The sequence below is a fragment of the Neofelis nebulosa genome, chromosome 2, assembly GCF_028018385.1.
Source record: "Neofelis nebulosa isolate mNeoNeb1 chromosome 2, mNeoNeb1.pri, whole genome shotgun sequence".
Classification (NCBI taxonomy): Eukaryota; Metazoa; Chordata; class Mammalia; order Carnivora; family Felidae; genus Neofelis; species Neofelis nebulosa.
The window spans coordinates 170040787-170066977 of NC_080783.1; the positions used below are offsets into that span (position 1 = coordinate 170040787).

General features: G+C 40.4%; 2 protein-coding genes across 3 annotated transcripts in view; one reads left to right on the forward strand and one right to left on the reverse strand.

The window, feature by feature from the left end:
• EFCAB7 (EF-hand calcium binding domain 7) overlaps positions 1 to 5773 on the reverse strand; it is a 48319-nt gene extending 42546 nt beyond the window's left edge. For both annotated transcript variants that reach the window (XM_058717138.1, XM_058717137.1), the window contains exons 1-2: positions 5633 to 5773; positions 3433 to 3620 (exon numbers count right to left, since the gene is read on the reverse strand). In XM_058717138.1, the coding sequence (XP_058573121.1) occupies positions 3433 to 3619 (187 nt within the window). In that variant the 5' untranslated portion in view covers position 3620; positions 5633 to 5773. The remainder of the gene's footprint in view (positions 1 to 3432; positions 3621 to 5632) is intronic.
• ITGB3BP (integrin subunit beta 3 binding protein) overlaps positions 5452 to 26191 on the forward strand; it is a 70992-nt gene continuing 50252 nt past the window's right edge. Inside the window, exons 1-2 of the mRNA XM_058693696.1 lie at positions 5452 to 5520; positions 6827 to 7092. Of these exons, the coding sequence (XP_058549679.1) occupies positions 5452 to 5520; positions 6827 to 7092 (335 nt within the window). The remainder of the gene's footprint in view (positions 5521 to 6826; positions 7093 to 26191) is intronic.

Below are 26191 nucleotides of genomic sequence, written 5' to 3' on the forward strand. Positions count from 1 at the left end.
TAAAACGTATAACTGTCTTGAATCGTGCTACAACTTCTATTATAAAACCTTATATTGGATATTTATAACAATCATAGGTGAAATTTCACAAGATCTTGCATTACACTTAGCACTATAAAAAATGATAATCTGGGGGCCCCTAAGTGGCTCAGTCGATTGAGTGTCCAACTTCAGCTCAGGTCATGATCTCGCAGTTTGTGAATTTGAGCCCACATCAGGCTCACTGGTGTCAGCGCAGAGCCCACTTTGGATCCTCTGTACCCCTTGCTCTGCCTCTCCCCTGCCTGCACGCTCTCTCTTAAAAATAAACATTAAAAAAATGATAATCTGGATGGTCTACAATTTAATGAAAAAGGACTAATACATATAAAATAATTTAACTAAAAAAAAATCTGCAAGGAAATAAAAACCAGATCAGGGCAGTAAATATAGACATTTATGAGTCCCTTATTTTGAACATTCATTGTGCATGAGCATAATATAGGGTTTTGTTTTTTTCAGAGATTCAAACTTCTTGGTTCCTAAATTTTATAATATAACTAGGAAGTCCACACCTGAAGGGTAAAATTGCTACCTGTGGTTATGATTCACAGTTAATAACATATTAGAAGTCCACAGACTAAGAGAAATGTTCCCATCCTCCAGATTATGACAGTGAATCATACCTAGATAATTTAAACTTTCAGACAGAAATGGAAACAAGATCATCATCCAGGGTGACTTGTAGAGTTAACAGAAGTTGCAGCTGTAGGCACCTATCTGGCTTAGTGGGATGAACATCCCACTCTTGATTTCAGCTCAGCTCATAATCTCACAGCCGTAGGATTAAGATTTACATCAGGCTCCATGCTAAGAGTGGGGCCTCCTTGGGATTCTCTCCCTTTCTCTCTCTCTCTGCCCCTTCCCTACTTGCATGCACACTTCTCAAGTATTTTGCCTAGCATAAAAACAGACCATTTTATAACTCATCTATAAAGAGAGTCAGGAAAAAGGTACATGTGTTTTAGGATTCCATCCCCAGCCAATGTCCACCCTTTAAAAGGTAAGACTATAAACAGGACCTAAATGAAGTTGTGATTTGAAGTCAAAAGTCCATGTGAAAGAAAATGCTGGGGTGCTTGAGTGGCTCAGTGGGTAGAGCATGCAACTCTTGATCTCAGGAAGTTGGAGCCCCACTGTGGGAGTAGAGAATACTTGAGAGAAAGAAAGAAAGAAAGAAAGAAAGAAAGAAAGAAAGAAAGAAAGAAAGAAAGAAAGAAAGAAAGAAAGAAAGAAAGAAAGAAAGAAAGAAAGAAAGAAAGGAGAAAGAAAGAAAGAAAGAAAGGGAAAATGCTATTTTCTGTACAGCTTTGGGAAACCAGGTGTGTAACTCTTTGCCACAAGGGGCAGGTCAGCACACACTTGTTGCTATCTTCAATAACAAAATGGTTTTTTGATGTACTATTAATTACAAAAAAAAAAAACTTTCTCAGAATAAAATTAATTATGCCTAAACATGCACTCAGTAAGTAGATATTCTCATATCTAAGAAATAGGTATAATTTAGTAGTTACTAATCTAATTTACTTTCTAAGTTTAGAATTAGTTGGAGCCCATTACTATGTCTGATAGCAATAAGAACACGTAACTGTAAATGTTTAAAGGTTAACACCAAAATACCGATCTTTTGCCAGAGTTTACTTTAAGCTGTGACATGAATCTATAATACCTATATTATTCATAAGTTGGGGAAAAAAGGAACTCTATAGCTCTGGCAATGGTACTGCACTGTCCAACCTTGAAATGGAATGTCATAGCACATGTTATATGCATAAATGACAGAAAGATATAGATGAAAGACATAGTAAGAAAGAGATATCACTGGTTCACACGACTTTTCAAAAATCTAGATTATCTGAACTCAATCATTACAACATTACAGAGACATCCAAAAGAATAAAGGAAAAAACCTAAAATTATAGCTTATAATAAAATATAAACTTAATCTTTTCAATTTTCATATTCCCCAATATGGATTTCCTCAAATAGAGATCTTATTGCATACAAACCCAAGACACTATTGCAAAAATGTCAGAATTTTTTTTTTTTTTTTAAATTTTTTTTTCAACGTTTTTTATTTATTTTTGGGACAGAGAGAGACAGAGCATGAACGGGGGAGCGGCAGAGAGAGAGGGAGACACAGAATCGGAAACAGGCTCCAGGCTCCGAGCCATCAGCCTAGAGCCTGACGCGGGGCTCGAACTCACGGACCGCGAGATCGTGACCTGGCTGAAGTCGGACGCTTAACCGACTGCGCCACCCAGGCGCCCCAAAAAATGTCAGAATTTTTAAGGAAACCTCTTCTAAAGTTGGCAAGATAACTCTGTTTCTCTATCCATAAAGTTATTAGCCTTGATGAAACTTACAGGAGTATTCAGTATTATCGGCTATTGTTTACTACTCAAGAGTAAAGAATTCCAAATTATTTGACATATCTGGCAAGGACAAAATTCATTGGTCTGATGGATATTTGCAACCAGAGAAATTTTACATATAATGGAAAGAAGCAAAAAAAAGACCAACTCTCCCTCCCTCCCCAAAAAATAAAAACAGCACGCTTCTCTTTTAAAATTTTACCTGTTTCCTAATATTTCTTTTTTGTAATCATTCAACCCATTTTTACATATTCTTTACATTTTCCTCAGTAGAGGTCAAATTCAGGCTAGTGATTCAGATGCCAAAATGTTTTAAATTCTATTATTATAAATCTTAAAGTACCAAATAAGAATTTTTAAAAATATATTTTTAAGGGGTGCCTGGGTGGCTCAGTCAGTTAAGTACTCTGCTCTTGATTTCGGCTCAGGTCATGATCTCAGGATTTATGGGATCAAGCCCCACACTGGGCTCTGTGCTGATAGTGTGGAGCCTGCTTGAGATTCTCCTTCCTTCTCTCTGCTCCTCCCCTACTCATGCACTCTCTCAAAAATAAATAAATAAATATATATATATATATATATATATATGCAAGTAATTGATGGAAGCCTTAAAAATACTAATATAGGGAGACCTGGGTGGCTCAGTCGGTTAAGCATCCAACTCGTGTTTCCTGTTTTCAACTCAGATCATGATCTGATGGTCCGTGAGTTTGAGCCCCATGTCAGGCTCTGCTCTGACAGCTTGGAACCTGCTTGGAATTCTCTCCCTGCCTCTCAAAATAAATTTAAAAACTTAAAAAAAATACTAATCTAGTCTGTATAAACATTGAATGCTTTATTTGGAAGCTACTAGAATACATAAATATATAAAATCACACAATAGCGTAATGTAGTTTCACTGTTCAAGCTTCCCTAAGAAACTGGAATGATTCAGCAATGTAATTCTTATTCCTGTCTTTCTGATCTATTACCTTTCAACAAATAAGGCAAAATACTTAAATTTTAAAGAAAAAATTACCCAAGTAAAGTTGTTCTTTAGAAATAATGTTTTCTAAGCTGCTTTTAAAAACAGTTAAGTAGGCAGCTCTACAATTCATATAAAATATTTCTTCTTCAGTTAGTGGAAATTTCTTTGTTCGCAGACTCTCTGAAAGTGCTGACTTCTGACAGGAGAAAGCTGCATCTCTTCCTGGACTGATGGCCATTCTATTAGAAAATAATTTTAAAATTTTAGTCAGTGTTAATCCCCTAAAATGCAAATGTAACCTTGCCTCTCAAATTGGGTGGGGGTGGGGGAGAGGAAATCAAGGCATTAAAGGTTTCATATGCAGGGAAAAGTCCAATATTATAATAAGCATATGTTTGTATTATCACATGCTAAACTAGAACAAGCCTTCAGCAATTTATATATATGTGTGTATATACACACACACATATATAAACTATATGCATGTAAATAAACATGTATACATACATATATATGAGCTATACATACATGTATATTTAGAAATCAACTATATATAAGACGATTATATATAAAGAAAAATATATGTATGTATATGAGGGAGCCAAAAGAACAAAGCCAAAGCAAAGATGTAATATAAATGCAAAATAAGTATCATACAGCAAAGGAAAAGCATACATCTATTCTCTCAAAATAAGATAGCTGAAGTTAAGTCTTCATAGGGTTGTCATGAGGACTGAATAATACACGGGGAACATAGAGAACAGTGCCTTCCACATAATAAGTGCTAAATAAACTGTAGAAAGAGTAAACTCCACAACAAGGAGAATTTGGATGTCATGTGATTGGCAGTTGGCATCCCTCACCTCAGCAGGATCAACGAGGTCATTCCACCAACATCTCAATAATGTAGGCCCACATTTTGAATAACTCAATTTTTAAGATCCCATTTATAGCATTATTGTGAGATTTTACTGCATTCATCACTAATAATAACGTTGTGGCGTTATATAGCACCTCTGCTCATAAGGCTTAAAGAACTATCATACATCTTAATTTATCCTTATTACAGTGGTCAAGTATTTTTTTGCCCCTTTTACAGATAAGGAAATTGAGGGACAGAGATGTCACCCAGCTAGCAGTAGCAAGAGGCAGTAAATTCTGATAACAGTTTCTTCTTTATTAACGTGAATGAAGGCTTCTTGTACAACAGTTACTGTGAGGCGCTAAATCGTGCTGGTGGTCTAACAGCTTCCAACATTATTTTACCCAGCTTTGACTTCTAAAAATACATTCCAACCTAATAAATTGAATATTTCAAGTTCAACAATAAGACGACACAGGTAGGGTCCCCTTCAGGACTCATTGGATTCTTACTCAGGAGGCCTAAATCACTTGCACCTTCTTGAATTATATAGGTCTTTTACACTTGGGAAAGAAAGATAATAATCGCTTATCATGGATGAAGTACCCTATTTATAATACACAGACTGCCTGCCTGACACTTTCATATTACACCAGATTTAGAAGGACCCCATAGGGATGTGGTGTCACAGTCTGGTTACTGCAAATTGATATCACTATAATTAAGCATCAGTTTTAAACACATATGTGTGCACACATCTCCTCACAAATGTGGGGGGTGAAAAACTGTTCCAATAAGAAAGGAAGAATGAATGTTCATTTTGCAGCAAGCAATTTTAAAATTTAAGTATTTTTTTAGGCTCGTCCTCGAATACTCTTTCCAAATAAGGTGACTCCCTCACGTGGAAATCCCACAGTACAAATGTTCCAGAATTCTATTCTTTCCCTTTCTGTGACGAGAGACGAAACGGAAGCTTAAATAAATATATAACTGCACCCCTCAGGCTTAGAAACCTCCCTCATTTAAAACTCCAGCGCGAGACCAACACAGGGGCCTAGAGAGCACACTGTAGCAAACGGCTCCATAAATAACCCGCCACACAATACCAAGAAAAATAAACTGTTAACAAGCGCCTAAGGCTTCTAAAGGGCCAAGTGAAAACAGAGCCGCCCAGTCGCCGGCCCTACACCGTGAAATACATTTCACAGATGATCGCGGGCAACCTCTCTGTTTTTGTATTTCACGACGACAAAACTGCGTATCGGGGTACATTTGAGGTACACACGGACCAAGCGTTAGTAGGACAGAGAAATAAAAGGTGACAGAAAAGGAAGCCGGACAGCGAGGCAGGGCGCGGCGCAGGGACAGAGACCGCGAGCTGTTCGCTACCTAACTCCAGCTCACAAACGAGGAAGCGCAGGCAATTCTCTCCACGGATTCCGCGATCCCCTCACTGCAGCCCAACAGACCGCGGCCTTTACTTTAATTGCCATGGCAACGGCACCTCTCCGCCACCGGAAATAAGAACCAGAGCACCTCCCCAAACAGTCCGGGTAGAAATCTAGGGCGGTAAATCCGGAGAGGACAGAAACGGCTGTGCCGCTCATCTGTCGGGGTCTGGAATGGCCAGAGTGGAGAGAGAGGGTTCTCTGCTGCACTGACAGGGACTGGATGAGGTCCTAGGTCCTTAGCTAGACTCCTCCCACCCCCCGCTTCCCTCAAACACTCGGATCCCTCGTAGAGAGGGAGGGTGTTTCCAGCGGGCCACCTTGTGTGTGACACAGCGTCTGGCGCCCGCAGGCCCGCGCTTTTCAGATTCCAGCGTTTCCCTCCGGAGAAACTGCTTTAGGAAGACGTTGTTCAGTTCCTTTTATCCCGCAGTGGTGCTCTCCTGAATGTCGAAATGCCGTAGGTATCTACCCTGAGCCAACCCATGGTTGTTTTCTTCGGCCCCTCTATGAGTAAGAAGAGTAGATATTATGTTGTTAAAAATAAAAGTCTGTTATTTTACTACCAAAAAATGGGTTTATTCTAAAACAACAAAGCATTGCAATTCGCTGCACGCAAAACCATAGGTAAGTCCAACAAAAGAGAGAAGTTCTTTTATGGAGGAGGAGGAAGGTGGGAGGGGTTATTTTGACCCAAAGTCTACTGGAGAACAGCCAATTCAGGTTCAAGGTGATGATGACGGTTTCTTGTTGGCTTAGTTGCAGGAGTGGTCTGTATCATGTAGGAGACGCAGTGTACATCTTTCTCTGTTAAGACCTGTAATTAATGATTTTTCGTGTTGAAATTATTCTATTGGGGTCTGTGAGAAGGAAAGCCAGATGTGCGAGGCCGGATAACCCCCCTTGCATGCTTTTGGCTTCTGTAATCTTGCTTGCCCCTTGCATCAGCCAACTGCCCACGTAGCACAGCTGGTGGTGCCCCCCCCCCCCCCGCCCCAACCTTTTTCCTTGAGCCCCTGCAGTCCCACCCACCTGTGCAGCTGATAGAAAGTTTCAAAGTACTCGGAACTTAGCCAGTCATAAAAGAAGGCCAGCGCCAGAGCTCGCGCTCAGCTTTTGGAAGTGCCTCCCCTAGGCCGGAACCGGTGCAAGTGTGTGTCGCTTGTCACTTGTGCCAAGTGTTGGCCTGGAAGCCGACAGCCGCACTGGCCTCTTGAGCCACCGTTGTCGAAGGCCAGCGGAGAAGCCACTCATATCGGGCCCCTGCGATGGAAAGGAAGGGGGAGCCGCAGGTGGTTTCACTGGACCCCGACCCTCGCTGGGCCCGACAATAGTCAGCCACCGCTGCGCTCAAACGGACTCCAGGTGGAACAAAAAGGCCTGTCCCAGGACGTCGGATCGGTAAGTGTCCCCAGGGACTTCAGACTGAGTTCAGGCCAGCCCCTGAGGCAGAAGGGGAACTTGATCACCCCGCATAGAACAGGGAAGCCCTGGGTGGAAGTGTGCAATCTGTTTGAATGTATGTGTGAGTGCCCGTGATCCACGGTATTGGCTACGGAGCCTGAGTGTGTCCTACCGTGGCATTCCATGAAGACCTCATAAATGACTGGAGGCAGAATCAGGTCCACAGGGGCCTGATCCAAGTCAGGTGTTTATACTGACCTGCCAATGTTAAGAGGCATCTAATACCCGTGAGGGGAGCAGCCAGGTGAAGGAAACAACCTCCTCCCTCGTATTTGTCCTGCTACACCATACGTTGGGAGGGACCCATTTAGGATACCAGGCTGGGGGAAAATTCCTCAAAACCAACTGTTCTGGATTGTATGATTAAGAATTTTAAAAAGGGATTTTCAGGTGACTATGGGGTCAAATTGACACCCCACCCCATCCCCGGGAAATTACGCATGCTCTGTGAATCAGAATGGCCTATGTTCAGTGTAAGCTGGCCCCCTGAGGGCACCCTAGATGTCCCCACAATCTGAGCTGTTTATAAGGTAATTACAGGGGACCCTGGCCATCCGAATCAATTCCCATTCATTGACCAATGGCTGGAAATAGCCCAGGTCAAACCTCTTTGGATCCGGTTCTGCATTAATAGTAAGGGACAATGTAAGGTGTTAGTGGCGCAGGCTGAAAGAAGACTTTGCAGGAAAAAAAATCCCACCCCCCATCCTCTAAGAAAATTCAGAAGTCCTTCCATTTCTACCACCATATGCCCCCAGGGCCCCATCAATCAAGGGAGGGGAACCTCACCTGCCTGACAGTCACCCCCTGTCAGTCTTGCTTCTGCCAGGAGCCAGTCTGCTTCAACCAGGGATACCTGAACTGGTAGGGACACCTTAGGTCTGCGGCTCCAGGTCCAAGGCCCCAACGGCAATGCAGATGCCATTGCAGGAGACTAGGGGTCCCCAGAGAATAGGCTGTAATGGGACCCTACAAGAGGGGGGGATCAGTTTTCTGCTACCAACTGGTCTGTACTACTGACCTCCTCAACTGGGGACACCACATGCTGCCCTACTCTGAGAAGCCACAGGCAATGATAGATCTCCTAGAATCTATATTCCAGACTTACCACCCTGCCTGAGTCAACTGTAAGCAACTTTTGCTCACCCTCTTCAACACAGAAGAGCCGAAAAATTGTCACTGAAACCAGAAAATAGCTCCAGTCTCAGGTACCAGATGGACAACTAGACATCTGAGATGGACATCCCAGCTTGGTCAGCCTCAGCTGACCAGATCGGACTGGCAGGAGCAGACTCTGATTATCAAAGACCAGGCTCTGTCCAACTGGGCCCCCATGAGCCCATGGTCAAAATGAAGGTAGGGGACCAGACAATAGACTTCATCAACACTGGAGCTGAACACTCTGTGGTGACAAGGTGGCACCTCTATTGGGTCGAGAAGTCACCATTATAGGAGCCACTGGGATGCAAACCCGGAGGCTATTTTGTGGTCCCCAACAATGCCAGCTGGAAGGTCACCAAATAGTTCCTGAGTTCCTGTATCTACCCGACTTCCTGGTCTCATTGTTAGGTAGAGACCTCCTAGCCAAGATGGGCGCAAAAATAGCCTTCACTTTGGATGGACAGATGCAATTGCACCTAAATGAAAAGGCCCAACCCATGACTTTGTCCCTGACGATACCATGGGGAGAATGTACTGGTCAAAAAACCACCCCGATATTAATTGACCTAATGCCTGGGGCCCAACCTGTCAAAATACACCAATAAATGGTCCCACGGGAGACACGTCTGGGGATCCAGACACACTTGGACAGGCTACTCAAATGGGACTTCTAAAACGATGCCAGTCCCCATGGAATACTCCCTTGCTGCCGGTGAAAAAGCCTGAGACAAATGATTACCGCCCTGTACAGGATCTAAGAGCCATTAAAGAAGCAGTCATCAGCCTGCATTCAAGGTTGCCTAACCCATACACTCTACTAAAACTCATACCCTCTAAGGCAGGATGGTTTACATGTCTAGATTTAAAGGACGCCTTCTGTCTCCAGCTAGCACCTAACAGCCAATCCCTATTTGCTTTTGAATGGGAAAACCCTACCACAGGGGCAAAAGAACAATTCACTTGGACTAGATTGCCACAAGGATTCAAAAATTCACCAACCGTATTCAGTGGGACGCTGGCATCTGATTTAGCCAGGTTTCTGGGACAGGACCCAGGATGTGTCCTCCTCCAATACGTGAATGATCTCCTGCTAGCCAGTCCCACACGGACCCAATGCTGGGAGGGAACTAGGGCCCTTCTCAGGCTACTAGCAGAGGCAGGATACCAGGTGCCAAAGAAAAAGGTATAGATTTGCCAACAGGAAATTAAATATTTGGGCTTCAAAATTACCCAAGGCAAACGGATGCTGGGAGCTGAAAGGAAACAGGAAGTCTGTGCCATTCTGGTTCCCACTACCTGCGGGCAGGTCCGCTCCCAGTTTCTGGGAGCAGAAGGATTCCATCGGATATGGATCCTAGGCTTCTCAGAGTTGGCCAGACCTCTATACGAGACATTAAAGGCGTAAGAAAAGGGGGCGCCTGGGTGGCTCGATTGGGCATCTGACTTCGGCTCAGGTTATGATCTCACGATCCATGGTTTCGAGCCCTGCATCTGGGCCTGTGCTGACAGCTCGGAGCCTGGAGCCCTTTTCAGCTTCTGGGTCTCCCTCTCTCTCTCTCTGCCCCTCCCTGACTCACACTCTGTCTCAGTCTCTCTCAAAAGTAAATAAAAAAACTTAAAGGAGTAAGAAAGGTCATCCCTTTTCTGGGGCCCTAATCTTTTTTTTTTCTTTCAATATATGAAATTTATTGTCAAATTGGTTTCCATACAACACCCAGTGCTCATCCCAAAAGGTGCCCTCCTCAATACCCATCACCCACCCTCCCTGCCCTCCCACCCCCCATCAACCCTCAGTTCTCAGTTTTTAAGAGTCTCTTATGCTTTGGCTCTCTCCCACTCTAACTTCTTTTTTTCTTTTTTCTTCCCCTCCCCCATGGGTTTCTGTTAAGTTTCTCAGGATCCACATAAGAGTGAAACCATATGGTATCTGTCTTTCTCTGTATGGCTTATTTCACTTAGCATAACACTCTCCAGTTCCATCCACGTTGCTACAAAGGGCTATATTTCATTCTTTCTCATTGCCACGTAGTACTCCATTGTGTATATAAACCACAATTTCTTTATCCATTCATCAGTTATCCATTCATCAGTTTAGGCTCTTTCCATAATTTGGCTATTGTTGAGAGTGCTGCTATAAACATTGGGGTACAAGTGCCCCTATGCATCAGTACTCCTGTATCGCTTGGGTAAATTCCTAGCAGTGCTATTGCTGGGTCATAGGGTAGGTCTATTTTTAATTTTTTGAGGAACCTCCACACTGTTTTCCAGAGTGTCTGGGGCCCTAATCAAGAAAAGGCATTCACAACCATAAAAACAATGGGGTGGCCTTGCAAGTTCTAATCCAGGAATTTGGACCTTGGCAGAAACCAGTGGCATACCTTTCAAAACAGATTGACTCAGTTGCGGCAGGATGGCCACCTTGTTTTAGGGTCCCGGCAGCCACCACACTTTTAATCAAGGAAGCAGACAAACTCAGGTTGGGGCAAAATCTAAATGTTAAAGTTCCCCATTCAGTTATTAATTACCCTGATGGATGCCAGGGGGCAACACTGGTTAGTTAACTCATGCTCGGATGACACAATATCAGGGACTACTATGTGAAAACCCATGAGTAAAATTAGAAGCCATGAAAACCCTAAATCCTACCACTTTCTTGCCCACTGTGGCAGGGCCCCAAGAGCATGATTGCCTAGAGGTACTTGATGAGGTCTATTCTAGCTGACCCAATCTATCAGACAGTCCCTTACAAATCCTGAACTCATCCTGTTTACGGACAGCAGCAGCTTCATCTCTGATTTTGAGGTCATAGAGGCAAAGCCCCTTCCACAAGGATGGTCAGCCCCAAGAGCAGAACTGTGGGCCCTAATGAGAGCACTAGAACTCAGTAAAGACAAACAGGCCAACGTATATACTGACTTGCACTATGCCTTCACCACTCTACATATACATGGGGCTCTATACAAGGAAAGAGGAGTTTTGACTGCAGGAGAAAAAGAAAAAATTGGGAAGAAATCCTAAAACTATTGAGGGCAGCCTGGGAACAAGGGAGATAGCAGTCATCCACTGCAAAGGACACCAACAAGAAAAAGACTCTGTGTCGGAAGATAACCAACAGGCAGATGCCGCAGCTAAACAAACAGCGGGAGAACAAACAACACCCTCAAAAATCATGGTGGTCCTAGAACTGCCAACTTCCCCAAGGTACACAATCCAAGAAACAAAATGGGTACAACAGGAAAAAGGAAGCCAGACCAAAAAAGGATGGTGCATAGTTCCAGACCAAATGGTCCATATACTGGAGCAACTACCCCACCAGGTGGGTCTCCAACAGCATGAGCTCCAACAGCATGAGCTCATCCACGTAGGAAAAACTGCCCTTGAAACCTTATTGAGCTGATACTGTGTAATTGCTTGGCTCCCGTCCCTCTGTGCCTCAGTCTCTCAAGGTGCCTCCTCTGCACTCAAAATAACACCAAATAAGGCCCTACTGAGCCCATGGGAATCCAACACTGGTCAGGCAACCTTCGAAGATTTGGAGGTAGATACGTGGAGTATACAAATTTCTTCTGGTATTCCTTTGGATGGCGAAGAACCCTAGCTATCGCGTTCCTCCCTTTGACGTCCCTGTCCAGCAGAAAGGAACCAGAACGGTCTTTGCCCCTCTTCCCATGGCAGCAAGGGGTTCTCCGGCCCCCACAAACTGAATTTCTCTAAGAGTGCTACAGCAGCTTAAGAATCAAGAGGGGGGAGTGAGAAGGAAAGCCGACAAGAGCACATAAAGAAGACTAGCCAGATGTCTGTGGCCGGATACCCCCCCCCCCCCCTTGCATGCTTTTGGTTTCTGTAATCTTGCTTGCCTCTTGCATCAGCCAACTGCCCACATAGCACAATCGATAGTGCCCCTCCCCCACCCCCTGTTTTTCCTTGAGCCCCCTGCATTCCTGCCCACCCATGCAGCTGATAGAAAGTTTCCAAGTACCCAGAAGCTAGCCAGGCATAAAAGAAGGCCAGTGCCAGGGCTCAGGGCTCAACCCTTGAAGGTGACTACATTGGGCTGGCATCAGTGCGAAATAAACAGTCTTTTCTGATTCTTCCGAGTGTATGTCACTTGTCTCTTTCTGTGTGCTGATTATTTGCTGTAACACTGTAGTTGACAGTTCTTCCTATAACCAATGTTCAGGGTTTGAGTACCCCTTGTAGCCTCCCCTTCTGTCCTCTGTATTCAACTCTAGTGGGCTTTCCCTTTATTAATTTTCACATTTCTTCCTTTTGGTCAAGATCCTTCTCCAAAGTCATCGCTGATCAAGAGTCAGGTTTTTTGGGGTGCCTGGGTGGCTCAGTTGGTTAAACATCCGACTTCAACTCAGGTCATGATCTCACAGTTCATGGGTTCAAGGTCCATGTCGGGCTCTGTGCTGACAGCTTTGAGACTGCTTTTGGATTCTGTGTCTCCTCCTCTCTGTGCCCCTCCCCTGCTCACACTTTGTCTCTCTCTCTCAAGAATAAATAAACATTTAAAAATTTTTTAAAAGGGGCGCCTGGGTGGCTCAGTTGGTTGGGCGTCCAACTTCAGCTCAGGTCATGATCTCACCATCCATGAGTTCGAGCTCTGCATCGGGCTCTGCTGACAGCTTGGGGCCTGGAGCCTGCTTCGGATTCTGTGTCTCCCTCTCTCCACCCCTCCCCCATTCATGCTCTGTCTCTCTCTATCAAAAAATGAATAAACGTTAAAAAAATTAAAAAGAGGTTTTCTTAATTCGCTGGCCTTTTGACCCTTAGTGCCAGAAAAGATCTTTCCTGGGTGATGTCACACTCTGGAGGGGAATTATATAGATTGGAAACCTATTGAGGTCAAATTTGAGTGACAGGGAGGGGTAGTAGGGAGCATTCTCAGGCAATTACAGTCTGTAGTCCATATTTATCAAGATTGTAAGCACTGGAGATAATTTTACTGGGTACATTGTTTTCACAAAGATTTGATAGGCAGTAAGTACAGAATCAAAATGACAATGCCAAATTGTGTGATGGTTCTAAACCAGGATACTCGATCTGAAAGTAGGCAACCAGAAATATTTATTGGCACTTGTTCCAACATAGGGGAGAAGAGTTCCCCATACGGAGGCAAACCCAGAGACATATATACCTCCTGAAAGTCCCTACTCAAAGTGGTTATGAAAGCAGAATGGTGATTACTGCAAGAGCACATGAAAGAATTAACCTAATGCATTTGGGGAGATACAGTGCAGGTGTAAACGTGAAACAATAGCTGGTTGGCAAAACAGCAAAACTTTAAAGACCTTTAAAAAGTATTATTATCTCAGAAGAACTGTTGGAACCAAATGTGTTATTAATAATACAGTCAAGTTGAAAATTCAGAAGCCATGAATTTTGGACAAGAATCCAGAGTCAGTTAATAGTCCCGATGAAAAAGAGTTTCTTCTGTGAATCCTGAATCTTCTAACAGACCTGGTCCAGACATTTTGGGAAAACTGTCACATTGGATGTTGTCTACTTCAATTCCAGGAAATCTTTCTGATCATATGGATGCAAGTCCAGTCAGGGTTTGATGCTTCCTTTAGATGTATCACATGAATCCAAGAGTCCATTCCCTCAGGTTTGGCAGCTCAAGGGTTGGCTAACACTCCCTGATAGGGGTCCTTTCCAGCAAGGTTGAAGAGAGTCTTTCTGGAGCTGTTTTTTTCCAGTAGATGAAATCTCCAAGCTGCAAGGTGTGATGCTTAAGTTTCTCATCTCCTGGGAGTGAGTGCACTGTGAAAAGATTGCTGTACCAAAGCATGGCTAGTTTTAATAGAAACAGACTTTACGATATTGAAGTATATCTCCTTTTGTCAACTGTGGATCAAAAGAATCATGAGCCAAGTACATTGGATGTTCTGTGACTATTTGAAAGGGTGAAAGTCTATGAGTTCCCCAGGAAGTGAGTCTGAACTTTAGAAGGAACAAAGGCAGTGGTTTAGGCCAAGGTATTTAAAGGATTTCTACAAATTTTGCCAGTTGAGTCTTAATAGTGCCATTAGTGTGTCTCACTAAGCTTGAGGATTGATGATGGTATGCACAATAAAAGTGGTGTAAAACTGACCACACAACACAGACTTGTTGAAGTACCTAAATGATAAAATGGGTTCCCTAATTGCTCTGAAGTTCAACAGGGGTTTCCCAGGTAGGGATAATTTTTTTCTAATAGAATTTTGGCCAGAGAAGAGTCAGTGGCCAGTCTACAAAGGAAAATTTTAGTCCAGTGAGAAAACATACAAACCAAGACTAAAGCATATTTATAGCCATGAGATGGGGAAGCTGTATGAAATCCATTTGTGAAAATTGAATGGCCTGTGAAGTAATTTAAAGTGTTCGAGAGCCATGCAAACAGGTTTCCCTGCATTGTGTTTTAGACAGGTGAGACAAGTGAGGGTAGGCACTTTTTGTGACCTTATTGGTATATCCCCACCAATATTGGTTCATTAACACTACTATTTCATTAGTAGACCAATGATTTCATGTGTGCACAGTGGTAAGTAGTGGAAACTTTAGGATTTCTGGTAAGGCCAGGTTGCTAATTGGTCCAGGCCAGAGTTTTCTCTTTTTATCAAACCAAGAATTATTAGATTTCCAATTGTTTTCCTGTTCTGGGGCCCACTGTTGGATATCTTTGGTCAGTTTTTCAAAATTATCATTTAAGAGAACGTCCCTTTGGACCATGACAGAGGTTTGACTATTGGTTTCCTTGAGAGCAGCATTTTTGGCAGAAATATCAGCAAGATGGCTTCCTTTGGCCTCCAGGGAGTCAAGTTTAGAATGCCCAGGACCTTAATAGGCAGAGAAGCCAACAAAAGTATGGCATCTAATAAATTTCAGACATAGGAACCATTTTTAATTTTATCCATATTGGAGGTAAGGAAACCTTGTTTCCATAACCTTCCAAAGTCATTAGCTCTCTGATGGCATATGGGCTATTGGTATAAATATTTGCAGTTCTACCCTTGGCTAAGGTACAAGCTCGAGTAAGGGTGTATAACTCAGCCTGTCGGGCCAAAGTAACCAAGGGTAAAGGTGCTAACTCAGTGACTTTGAGGGAGTTGCAATAACAATACCCGGCATACTTACCATTTTCATCCTTTAAATAAGAACCATCAGGAAACCATGAAAAGTCTGTATTGGTTAGGGGAGTTTCCTATAAATTGTCACGCGGAGTCAGAAGATGATCTGTCAGCATTCAGCAATCGTGAGGGGTCTTGTCAGTGAAGGAGGGGAGAATAGCAAGATTAAAGTTACTACAGTGAGAAAATTATATACGGAGCAGTCACAGGAGGATTTCATAGGAGACGAGATGACTAAAAAGTGTTGAGTGTAATGAAAATTAAGGAGGGCTACTTGTGCGTGGGGCACAAAGATGATTAAAAGGGAATCCCTATTCCTTCAGTGGCTTTAACCAAAAGGCAGTGGCAGGAATGGCTCTGAGGCAAGGAAGATAGCCCTGTGCTACAGGGTCTACTTGTTAGCTATAATACCCTTTGAGTTGGTGAGGGTCTCCATGTTTTAGGGTGAATAAGGGTATTCCCTTCCCTATCATACACAAAATGGAAAAAGGGAAGTTGATAATAGGATGTCTGAAGGCAGGGGCTTTATTACACTTTTCTTTAAAGCCCCCAAAACTTGTCTTCCCAATCTTTCCAAATAAGAGGGTCAAATTTGTCATTTTTTAGTAAAGCATATAGAGACTGAGTCATAAGAAGAGTTTGGGGTCCAATTTCAACAGCAACCAGCCTGTCCAAGAAAGTCTTATAATTGGTGCTTTGTTTTAGGTTTGGGGAAGTTCAGGGTGCCCTGAAGACCTCCTGGATCCAAATGTAGTCCTTAATTTCAGGATTAGGTGTCCTAAGTATCAAACCTGGGTTTGAGCAAACTAAGGTTTGTGAAAAGTAAGAATGACTGTCTGTGTAACCCTGGAGCATAACTGTCCAGGTGTATTACCATTCTTCCCAAGTGGAAGCAAAAATATCTTTATCAACTAGAATACTAAAAAAATGCACTGCAAAGCTGAATAACAGTAACTTTGCTTTCAGTGGGAATAGATGTGAACAGCATATGGGGGTTAGGAGAAACAGGGTGCTGAGGAATAACAGTGTTATTTATTGCTCAGAGGTCCTGAACAAACCTGTATGCTTGGACATTGGGTTTTCTCACAGGTAAACTAGGAGTATTGCAGGGAACTAGTGCAAGGGATAATAAGGCACTGAGCCTTGTAATCTTACAGACTTGATGCCTTGGAAGACTGTAGGGTATTGATTAATTCTGGGGAAAGGTTTTGAGAGATCTGTTTGAATCTTGATGGGAGGTGCAATATAGATTCTACCAACACCAGTTGAAGATTTTGCCCATAAAGAGGATGGTAGCTGATCCAATAGGGATGAGTGATCATTGTCCCCAGACTCAGCTATAGTGCCATCAGAAATGGAGCAAATTAAAGATGTCAAAGGGTCATTTAATTTGATTAGCTATTTTGGTTACTACTTCAACAAATTTTAGAATTATTCCCCCCTTTTGGGAGAAAGAAATTCCAGCGTAATATTTTTCTAAGAAATCTCAGCCCAATAAATGAATAGGGGCAGAGGAAATAAGAAAAGGGTCGGTAGCTCTAAAGCACCTAAACAAAAGGAAATAGGTTCAGAGACAAGAACCTGTTGAGGTTTATTAAAGACCCCCACTGTTTGAACTGCTTTAGTACCTGGAGGCAGGGGCTGTTTCATGGCATTGGAGTTAACCATTGAGAGTATAGCTCCAACATCAATAAGGGTAGAGAGATCCATTCCTAATCTGGAGAGTGGTTTCTCCAAATTGATTAAGAGGGAGGATTGGAAAAAGCCCCATTGAGCCTTGGAGCCCCACTGAGAATTAGGAGGACATTGGAAAGTCTGGCTAAAGGCGTGAAGGCACCTGGAGCCCTTCAGTTTGTAACAGTCTTTTTTCCAGTATGTATGGTGTAAGAAAGTGTTCCAGCTTCATTTTTTTTGCATGTAGCTCTCCAGCACCACTTATTGAAGACACTGTCTTTTTTCCATTGCATATTCTTGCCTCTTTTGTCAAAGATTAATTGACCATAAAATCATGGACTTGTTTCTGGGCTTTCTATCCTATTCCATTGATCTGTGTGTCTATTTTTTTGTGCCAGTGCCACACTGTTTTGATTATTACAGCTTTGCAACATAACTTGAAATCTGGAACTGTGATACCTGCAGCTTTTGACAATCCATTTTCTTAATGGTGTCCTTCAATAAGCAGAAGATTAAAATTTAGATAAAGTCTAATTTGTCATTTTTTTCTCTTTTATGGGTATTGTTTTTGTTTCTTACCTGAAATTTTATCTACCCCAGTTGTAACAATATTCTCATATGCTTCCTTTAGAAACTTTGCCTTTTCCACATATCTCTATGTTATATCTCAAATCAATTTTTGTATATAGTATAAGGTAGAAGTCAAGGTTGTTTGGTTTATTTTTCCATATGGTATTCCAGAACAATTTGGAAAGATTTCTCTTTCATCATTCAATTGCTTTGGCACCTTTATGGTTCCATTTCTGGACTTTCTATTCTCTTCATTTTATCTGTTCTTATGCCCAAACCACACTGAATTCAGAACCACTTTATAGTAAGTCTAGTTAGTGTATGTACTCCAACTTTATTCTTTTTCAAGAATATTTTGGCTGTTATAAGTCCTTTGCCTTTGTGTAAAGATTTTGAATTTGGTTTTCCAATAGGAAAATAAATGTTTGCTGGGATTGACAGGAAATGCAATGCATGTAAAGATCAACTCGGGAGAACTAACATTTTTAAAGTTATCAAGACTTCAAATCCATAAACTTGCTCCTAGTTAGATCTTTCTTTTCTCTAAGCAACATTTTGTAGTCTTCACTGTAGAAATCTTGAGTGTCTTCTGTTAAACTTATTTTACGTAGTTTTTTAAGAATTTTTATTTATTTTTTAAATTTATATCTAAGTTAGCATATAGTGCAACGATTTCAGAAGCAGATTCCTTGATGCCCCTTACCCATTTAGCCCATCCCCCCTCCCACAACTCCTCCAGTAACCCTGTTTGTTCTCCATATTTAAGAGCCTCTTATGTTTTTGTCCCCCTCCCTGTTTTTATATTATTTTTAAAAATTATCATTTTTTAATGTTTATTTATTTTTGAGAGAGAGATAGACACAGCGTGTGCGTGGGAGAGGGGCAGAGAGAGAGGGAGACACAGAATCTGAACCAGGCTCCAGGCCCTACGCTGTCAGCACAGAGCTGACATGGGACTCGAAGTCGTGAACCGCGAGATCATCACCTGAGCCGAAGTTGAATACTTAACTGACTGAACCACCCAGGCGCCCCTTATTTTATGTAGTTTTTAAATGTGATTGTATATGGAAAAATTTAAGCTTCAGTTTCCAGGTGTTTCTAGCTATAACATAGAAATGTAATTTATTTTTGTATATTCACCTTATGATCTGCACCTTTGCTAAATAGTTCTAATTGCTGTTTTATAAATTCCTTAGGATTTTCCATGTTTGTGACACATCACTGGCAGATTATCAATTTTACTTTTTCCTTTCCAACACTTACACATTTCCTTTCTTTTTTAGAGCTTTGTTAAATAGAAGTGGTGGGAGGGCACATCTTATCTTATAGTCCTAAGTGTTCGGTACTGAGTACATATGTGTAGGTTTTTCATAGGAATATTTCCCTTTCTACTCCAAGTGTGCTGAGTTTTTGTTTTATCATGAATGGGTGTATTCTTTGTGCAACTACTAATATGACCTCCTTTATTCTCTTTTTGAAAACATTAACTGATTTTAAAATATCAAAACAATTTACATTCTTGGTTATAAGCCCCTCTTGGACATATGTTTTGTTGCTTTCATATGTTGCTGAATTAGATTTGCTAATCTTTTGCTAAGGATTTTTGATTCCATGTTCATGAAAATGGATTAAGGACCTAAATATGAAATATATTGGTCAGTAATTTTTTAACAATTCTTTTACCATATTTTGGTATCAGGTTAGGTAGTATCAATGTTGTGACGATTGAATGAGTTGGAATACGTGTATGTGTGTGTGTGTGTGTGTGTATACACTTAAGATTGTGTGTGTGTGTGTGTGTGTGTGTGTGTATGTACACTTTAAATCTATTCTGATATTCTCTACCTTTTCACTGTAGTCTTTACTGCACTTAGATTTAAAGCTACTATTTTGGAATTACACTATTCCAGTTGAAAACTGTTCTGTTCAGGAATTTTTCTTTTTTGCCCTAGGGAAAAAAAATCTTTTAAGAAATGGGATCCTGGTGATCAAAATGATTTGAGAGTACCCTTTGCCCTGACTTCTAGGACCCCAGCTGGTTTTATGTTTAAAAACTGTGGTCCTTCGGGCTCTGGGCTGATGGCTTGGAGCCTGGAGCCTGCTTCCGATTCTGTGTCTCCCTCTCTCTCTGACCTTCCCCCATTCATGCTCTGTCTCTCTCTCTGTCTCAAAAATAAATAAACGTTAAAAAAAAAAAATTAAAAAAAAAAAAAAGGTCTTTCCTTAAGTACCTTTCTAACTAAATGGAATGACTTAACAACAGTAATTAAGAACTTCAATGGCCATTATGGGAAACTTTCTATCTCTCCAAAATTACTTTTCTCATAACTGAATTGGACAGCCACCACTCTAAAATTGTCAAAACTGGGGGTGCCTGGGTAGCTCAGTCAGTTAACCATCTGACTGTTGATTTCAGCTCAGGTCATGATCTCAGAGTACATAGGATTGAGACCCATGTCGGCTCAATGCTGACAGCATGGAGCCTGCTTAGGATTCTCTCTTTCTCTCTCTCTCTCTCTCTCCCTCCCTCCCTCACTCCCTCCCTCCTTCCCCCCCCCCCCCCCCGCTGCTCATGCTCTCTTTCTCTTTCAAAAAGAAATAAATAAACACTTAAAAAATAAATAAAATTGTCAAAACTGAATGGGGGGGTGCATGGGTGGCTCAGTCTGTTGAGTGTCCGACTCTTGATTTCAGCTCAGGTCATGATCCCAGGATTGTGGGATTGAGCCCCTCATTGGGATCCACCTGAGTGTGGAACCTGTTTAAGGTTCTCTCTCTTCCCTGACCCCCCTCCCCCCGCCTCTTGCATGTCTGTGCTCTTTCTATATCTAAAATTAAAATAAATAAAAACTGAATGGGATACCTGTTTTGATTAGTATTTTGAAGCTTCTGAAAGTTATTGGGAATCTAAAATTGCCTCTCTGCAAAATACAGTTTCTAAATGAGGCAAACAAACAATTAAAGAGAGAAACAAAGGCTTCTAAAGCCTCTTTTCTGCCTTCCCCATCTTCTTTGACCCTGAACATGTGGCAGCTGTCCTGTGCTCAGGTTCCCCCTCTGGTGCCATTTTTCTTTCACCATCCCCACCTCATCCATTGTTCCCCCATGGTAATCCTTTTACCAAACTTCCCTTTTCCTCTGAACCTTCCCACCCCCTACTCTCTGGGACCTATTAAAACCTGCCACTTTATTTATTAAAAAAAAAAAAAAATTTTTTTTTAGTTTATTTATTTATATTATTTGGAGCAAGCCTGAGGGTGGGGGGCAACTCTAGGTTAATGTAAGCTTAGGCTGAACTAAGCTATTATATTTGTTAGGTTAGGTGTATTAATTGCATTTTCAACTTGAGATACATTCAACTTAGATGGGTTTATCAGGGCATAACCTACTATAAGTCAAGAAAGGTTTATATATATGTATAGAGAGAGAATGATTAAAACAAATAGGACAAAATGTAAATAAGTGACAAGTCTGGGTAAAGGATAACAAGAACTCTTCTTCCTAGACTTTTCTTGTTTAAAATTAGGTAAAAATTAAAAGTTACCCGCAAAAACCTCATCAAATTGTTTTTAAACACACACACACGCACACCAATGGGTGGATTAAACAATAAATTAGATACAATTGAAGAAAGAATTAGACAACTGAAAGAAAGATCTGAAGAAATTGCCCAAATTCACTATACAGGCAAGAAATCTAAGAAATAAGAGTTTAGAGATATGGGAAATGGAACTAGAAAGTCTAAAATTACTTCTAGATGAAGTCTATAAAGGAAGAGTGAAGGAAAGTCAATATTTGAAGAGATTATGGTTTAGATTTTTCCAGAACTCTTAAGACACAGATCCATACAAGAGACTACCTTAGAGATAAGACTGTCAATATGACATCTTTTAGGAACCTGTATTTAACTACCTTAAACAGGATTGAAGAATCATAAACAATTAAAGGACTTAAATATTTGAGATTGAAGCTTTAAGTTCAAAATAAATACAGTGAATTAAATCATTATATAACTCTTTTGTGCCCATCACTGCGTCAGGCTTTGGGGATTCAAATATGAACAGATATTGTGTTTGCTAGGAATTTTAATTTTTGAGAAAGATAGTTTAACAAGAATGTTTAACCTACCAGTTACCAGAGAGGTGCTAGTACAGGGAGAAAAGACAAACATAGAAATGGACTATTTCAACATGATAAGCTTAGTGAGAGGAACTGCTATAGTGCTGTAGAGTAGAAAGGTCCTTAATGCAAAGTGGACAATGTCAGGGAAAACTTAGAGATGATTATGCTAGAATCTCAGGGGAAGGGTAGACATCAATGTGTCATTAAGTTTTATGCTGTAACATATAATACATACAAAAATATTAAAAGATTACCCACTTTCCATATTTAATTCTGGTAAACCTATTTGGCCCCTTTCAATAGATTTTAAAAGGATTAAACTTATGTCCTTTATATGTATGTATGTGTGGTAATACACACATATGTATATATAAGTTTCTCACAAGCAGAAATAGTAATGAATATTTTATTAGTGTTCATTTCTGAGAATACTCATTTAAGAATGAAGTTATGGCGTTTCTCACTTTATTTAGCTCAATAACGATCTCATCTCTATCTTCTGGGATCAATATTCCCGTATATATCCTTTTACTTCTGTAAGAATTCTTTAGCTAATTCACTATTAATCTTTTAGTAAGGAGGATGTTGACACACACACAAATATGTTGCCCAATAACTGGTTATGGTTTTGACCCGTTATTCATGAAGGATACAGAATTAATCATTTATTTAGGTGCTCTCACATGGTGACCATATTTCTACATGTAATAGAGTAATATTTCCCTCTGCTCACCCATATGTGATAGTGAATTATTGTATCACCACCATGAATGTTGAACACAAAAGAACACAGGCCTGAATGAAAGGAATAATATAAAAAGGATATAGGAGATTCTTCTCCCTTCTTTTCTCATTCTCATATATAGAATGGAAAATAAATCATTTCACATATATCAATTTACACCAAAGGAGTCACATGGGATGTGAATTTGGCCAATGCCTTTCATCAAAAGATTTCTAAGCATCTCATAAGCATACTCAATAATCCTTTGAATGCTCTTGCAATATTATCATCACATTATAGTGAGAAGTAAATGGAAGCACTGGCATAGTAAGTGATATTTTTATCTTCCATTCAGAAATTTCCTACTAGTTTACAGGCCAGTATTATTATCAACTTTATGAAGCTTAGTGAGATTATGTGATTTGCCCAAACTTAGGGGAGGAATTTGACATACCATCAAGGCTCTCTGAGTCTTACCTGCTTTACTAAGTTTATCTCTCTCCCCACACATACAGTCTCTCAGCTCTGCTACTCAAAATGATATTTAGTGTTTTAAAGAGAAGCTCAGAGCATGTAATTTTGTGTTTATGAGGTGTCATTCCTGGTTCTTAATTAGAAATCAAATGAAAGTTCATATTTTCTAGAGTAATTTCTTTAATATTGTCACCAGTGTTAGTAATGTATAATGAAACTCTCTGCTTGTTCTTTTCTGACAGAATCAGATAATCCTATTCAGGATACTATCATGTGATAAATTAAATAAAATAGGGGAGGATAGTCTTAGTAATATGACTGATCCTACAAACATAGTTACTTTCTATTTCTCTTCATATGAAATTGCCTGTCAAATGTATTTATCTTTCTTAAATGCTGAAGAGCAAAATGCTGGTAGCAACCAGGATTTTGATCCCAATGAATCTAAACTTAGTATACCTAAAAATGGAGCATAGTAGTTAAATTATGGGCATAGGTGTAAATTTGGGTTAGATTGAAAGTAGAAAGTAACCTGCAGAGGTTATAAGCAAGGGAAGAAACTAGGATACAGTAGATAGGTGCCCATTTTAAAAAGTATTTTTAAACTGTGGTAAAATATACATAACAAAATTTACTATTTTTTTACTCTGTTTTTGTAAAGTTTACTATTTTAAATTATTAAGTGTACAGGTCGGTGGCATTCAGTATATTCACATGTGAAACTATCACTGTCATGTATCCCTAAAACGTTTTCCATCTTGCAAAACTGAAACTTTATACCCATAAAACAGTAACTCCCTATTCACCCTTCCTCCCAACCCCTGGCAACCATGCTCTATTTTCTGTTTATGAATTTGACTACTTTAAGCATCTCATTTGAGTGGAATCATATAGTATTTGTCCTTTTGTGATTGACTTATTTCACTTAGTATAAGGTCTTTAAGGTTCATCTATGTTGTAGCATATGTCAGAATTTCTTCCTTTTTAAGGCTGCCTAATATTCCATTGTATATCTGTGGTACATTTTGTTTACTCATTCATCTGTTAATGGACACTTGCATTGCTTTCACATTTTGACTATTGGAAATAATGCTGCTATGAACATGCGTGTACAAATACCTGTTTGTGTCTCTGCTTTCAATTCCAGTGGCTATATACCCAGAAGTGGAATTGCTGAATCATATGGCAATTCTACATTTAATTTTTTGAGGGACTGCTAGACTGTTTTCCACAGCAGCATTTTACAGTCCTGCCAGCAGTGCACAAACATTCCAGTTCTCCATACCGTAGCCAACAATTTCTGGGGGGTTTTCTGGGTTTTTGATAGTAGACATCCTAATGGTTGTAAAATGGTATCTCACTGTGGCTCTGATTTGCATTTTCCTAATATTGGGAATGTTAAACATTTTTTCATGTTTATTGGCCAGTTGTATATCTTCCTTGGAGAAATGTCTGTTTGATCATTTGCCTTTTGGGGGGGTGTCCATTTTTTTAAACCAGTGTAGTAACCACAAAAGCTGCTTATAACTTGATAGAAGTCCCAGAGATATATCACTTTTAATTGCCAACGAATACTGGTGGCAAGTGAGTAAATACTTTAGGAAAATATTGCTTCCATATATCTAATCAAGTTTTGTATGTTCTTCCTTTATAATATGCTTCAACCATCTCTTCCTCTATGTCGCTATTAACATCATCCTCTTACACCTAACATAATTTCATGCTTACGCTACAGTTGTGGATAAAAGAGCGGTTAAAAAAAAGGGTAAAAGCATGCTTAATTTAATAATATATTTTGTGAGTGGGCCCAATTCTAATAGAATAGTAAAGGTAGATTGTCATAAAATCCTCTGGTAGGTTTGCTGTTCTTTACCTCTTTAACTCCTCCCCTTCAATTCAACAAAGATTTATTATGCACAGGACCTGAGATCTGCGTTTCTTCCCTTCCCTTCCCTTCCCTGCGTTTCATTCCCATAGCGGGCATGTCACACCACCTCTTCCTTATGGATGAACTGAGTGATTTCTTAGCCTTCTTTTCATGATTCATGCAAATATTACCAGGTGTTGGTTTGGATCCCTGAATTATCTGAAAGCCATATCATCCACAATAAATTATGTTTTTAGACTTATTATAGAAAATAACAGTCTAACTTTTCTTGTTTGCTTTTATGTATTTCCTTGGGCCTCTTAGATCAACACTAGCAACTAAACTGGAAACCTTTTAAATCCAAACATTAGTTACTTTCTGTAAGAATTAATCATCAGCGTTAAAGCAATAATATTTTGAAAGTTAATATCAGGGTCGGGTTTGTTTCCTTCTAATAAGCAGTATTACACCTTAGTATTTAAAAACAAAGGATAGTTACCTAAAATTTAAATTAAAAAAAAAAAAAAAACCCAAAGGATAAAAAATGCTGTGCTGTGTATTTTAAGTTTTGAACTCTACTTCTGAAATTTTATAAAATACTAAAACATCTCACACACCTGAATAGGGTACTACATATTCCAAAACTATACACACACACAGGCACACACACACACACACTTTTTTGGATCATCTGCCATTTTTATTTGTTCATAGCTCTAGTCTCTTCCTGCTTCATTGAAAATTCACATTAAATTGATTTCAGGTGGATTCTAAAAGATACAAGTAAATTTTAAAAGTGATTTAATCAGGGGCGCCTGGGTGGCGCAGTCGGTTAAGCGTCCGACTTCAGCCAGGTCACGATCTCGCAGTCCGTGAGTTCGAGCCCCGCGTCGGGCTCTGGGCTGATGGCTCAGAGCCTGGAGCCTGTTTCCGATTCTGTGTCTCCCTCTCTCTCCGTCCCTCCCCCGTTCATGCTCTGTCTCTCTCTGTCCCAAAAATAAATAAAAAACGTTGAAAAAAAAAAATTAAAAAAAAAAGTGATTTAATCAATTTCAAATAATGTTATGTGCTAAGCTAATGTAGGTATAATAGCAAAATTAAGTGATAGATTAAATTTTTGTATTTAATATTTGCTACTCCATAGTGTTTGTAAATTGTCCATCTCTTCTATTTTTTTCTTGTTCTTGTCACTTGTTTGAAAGTCAATTAAAAAAAAAACACCTCAATAGTCACTTATTTAAGAATAGTCATTTTCGGGGCGCCTGGGCGGCTCAGTCGGTTAAGTGTCCGACTTCAGCTCAGGTCATGATCTCGCGGTCCATGAGTTCA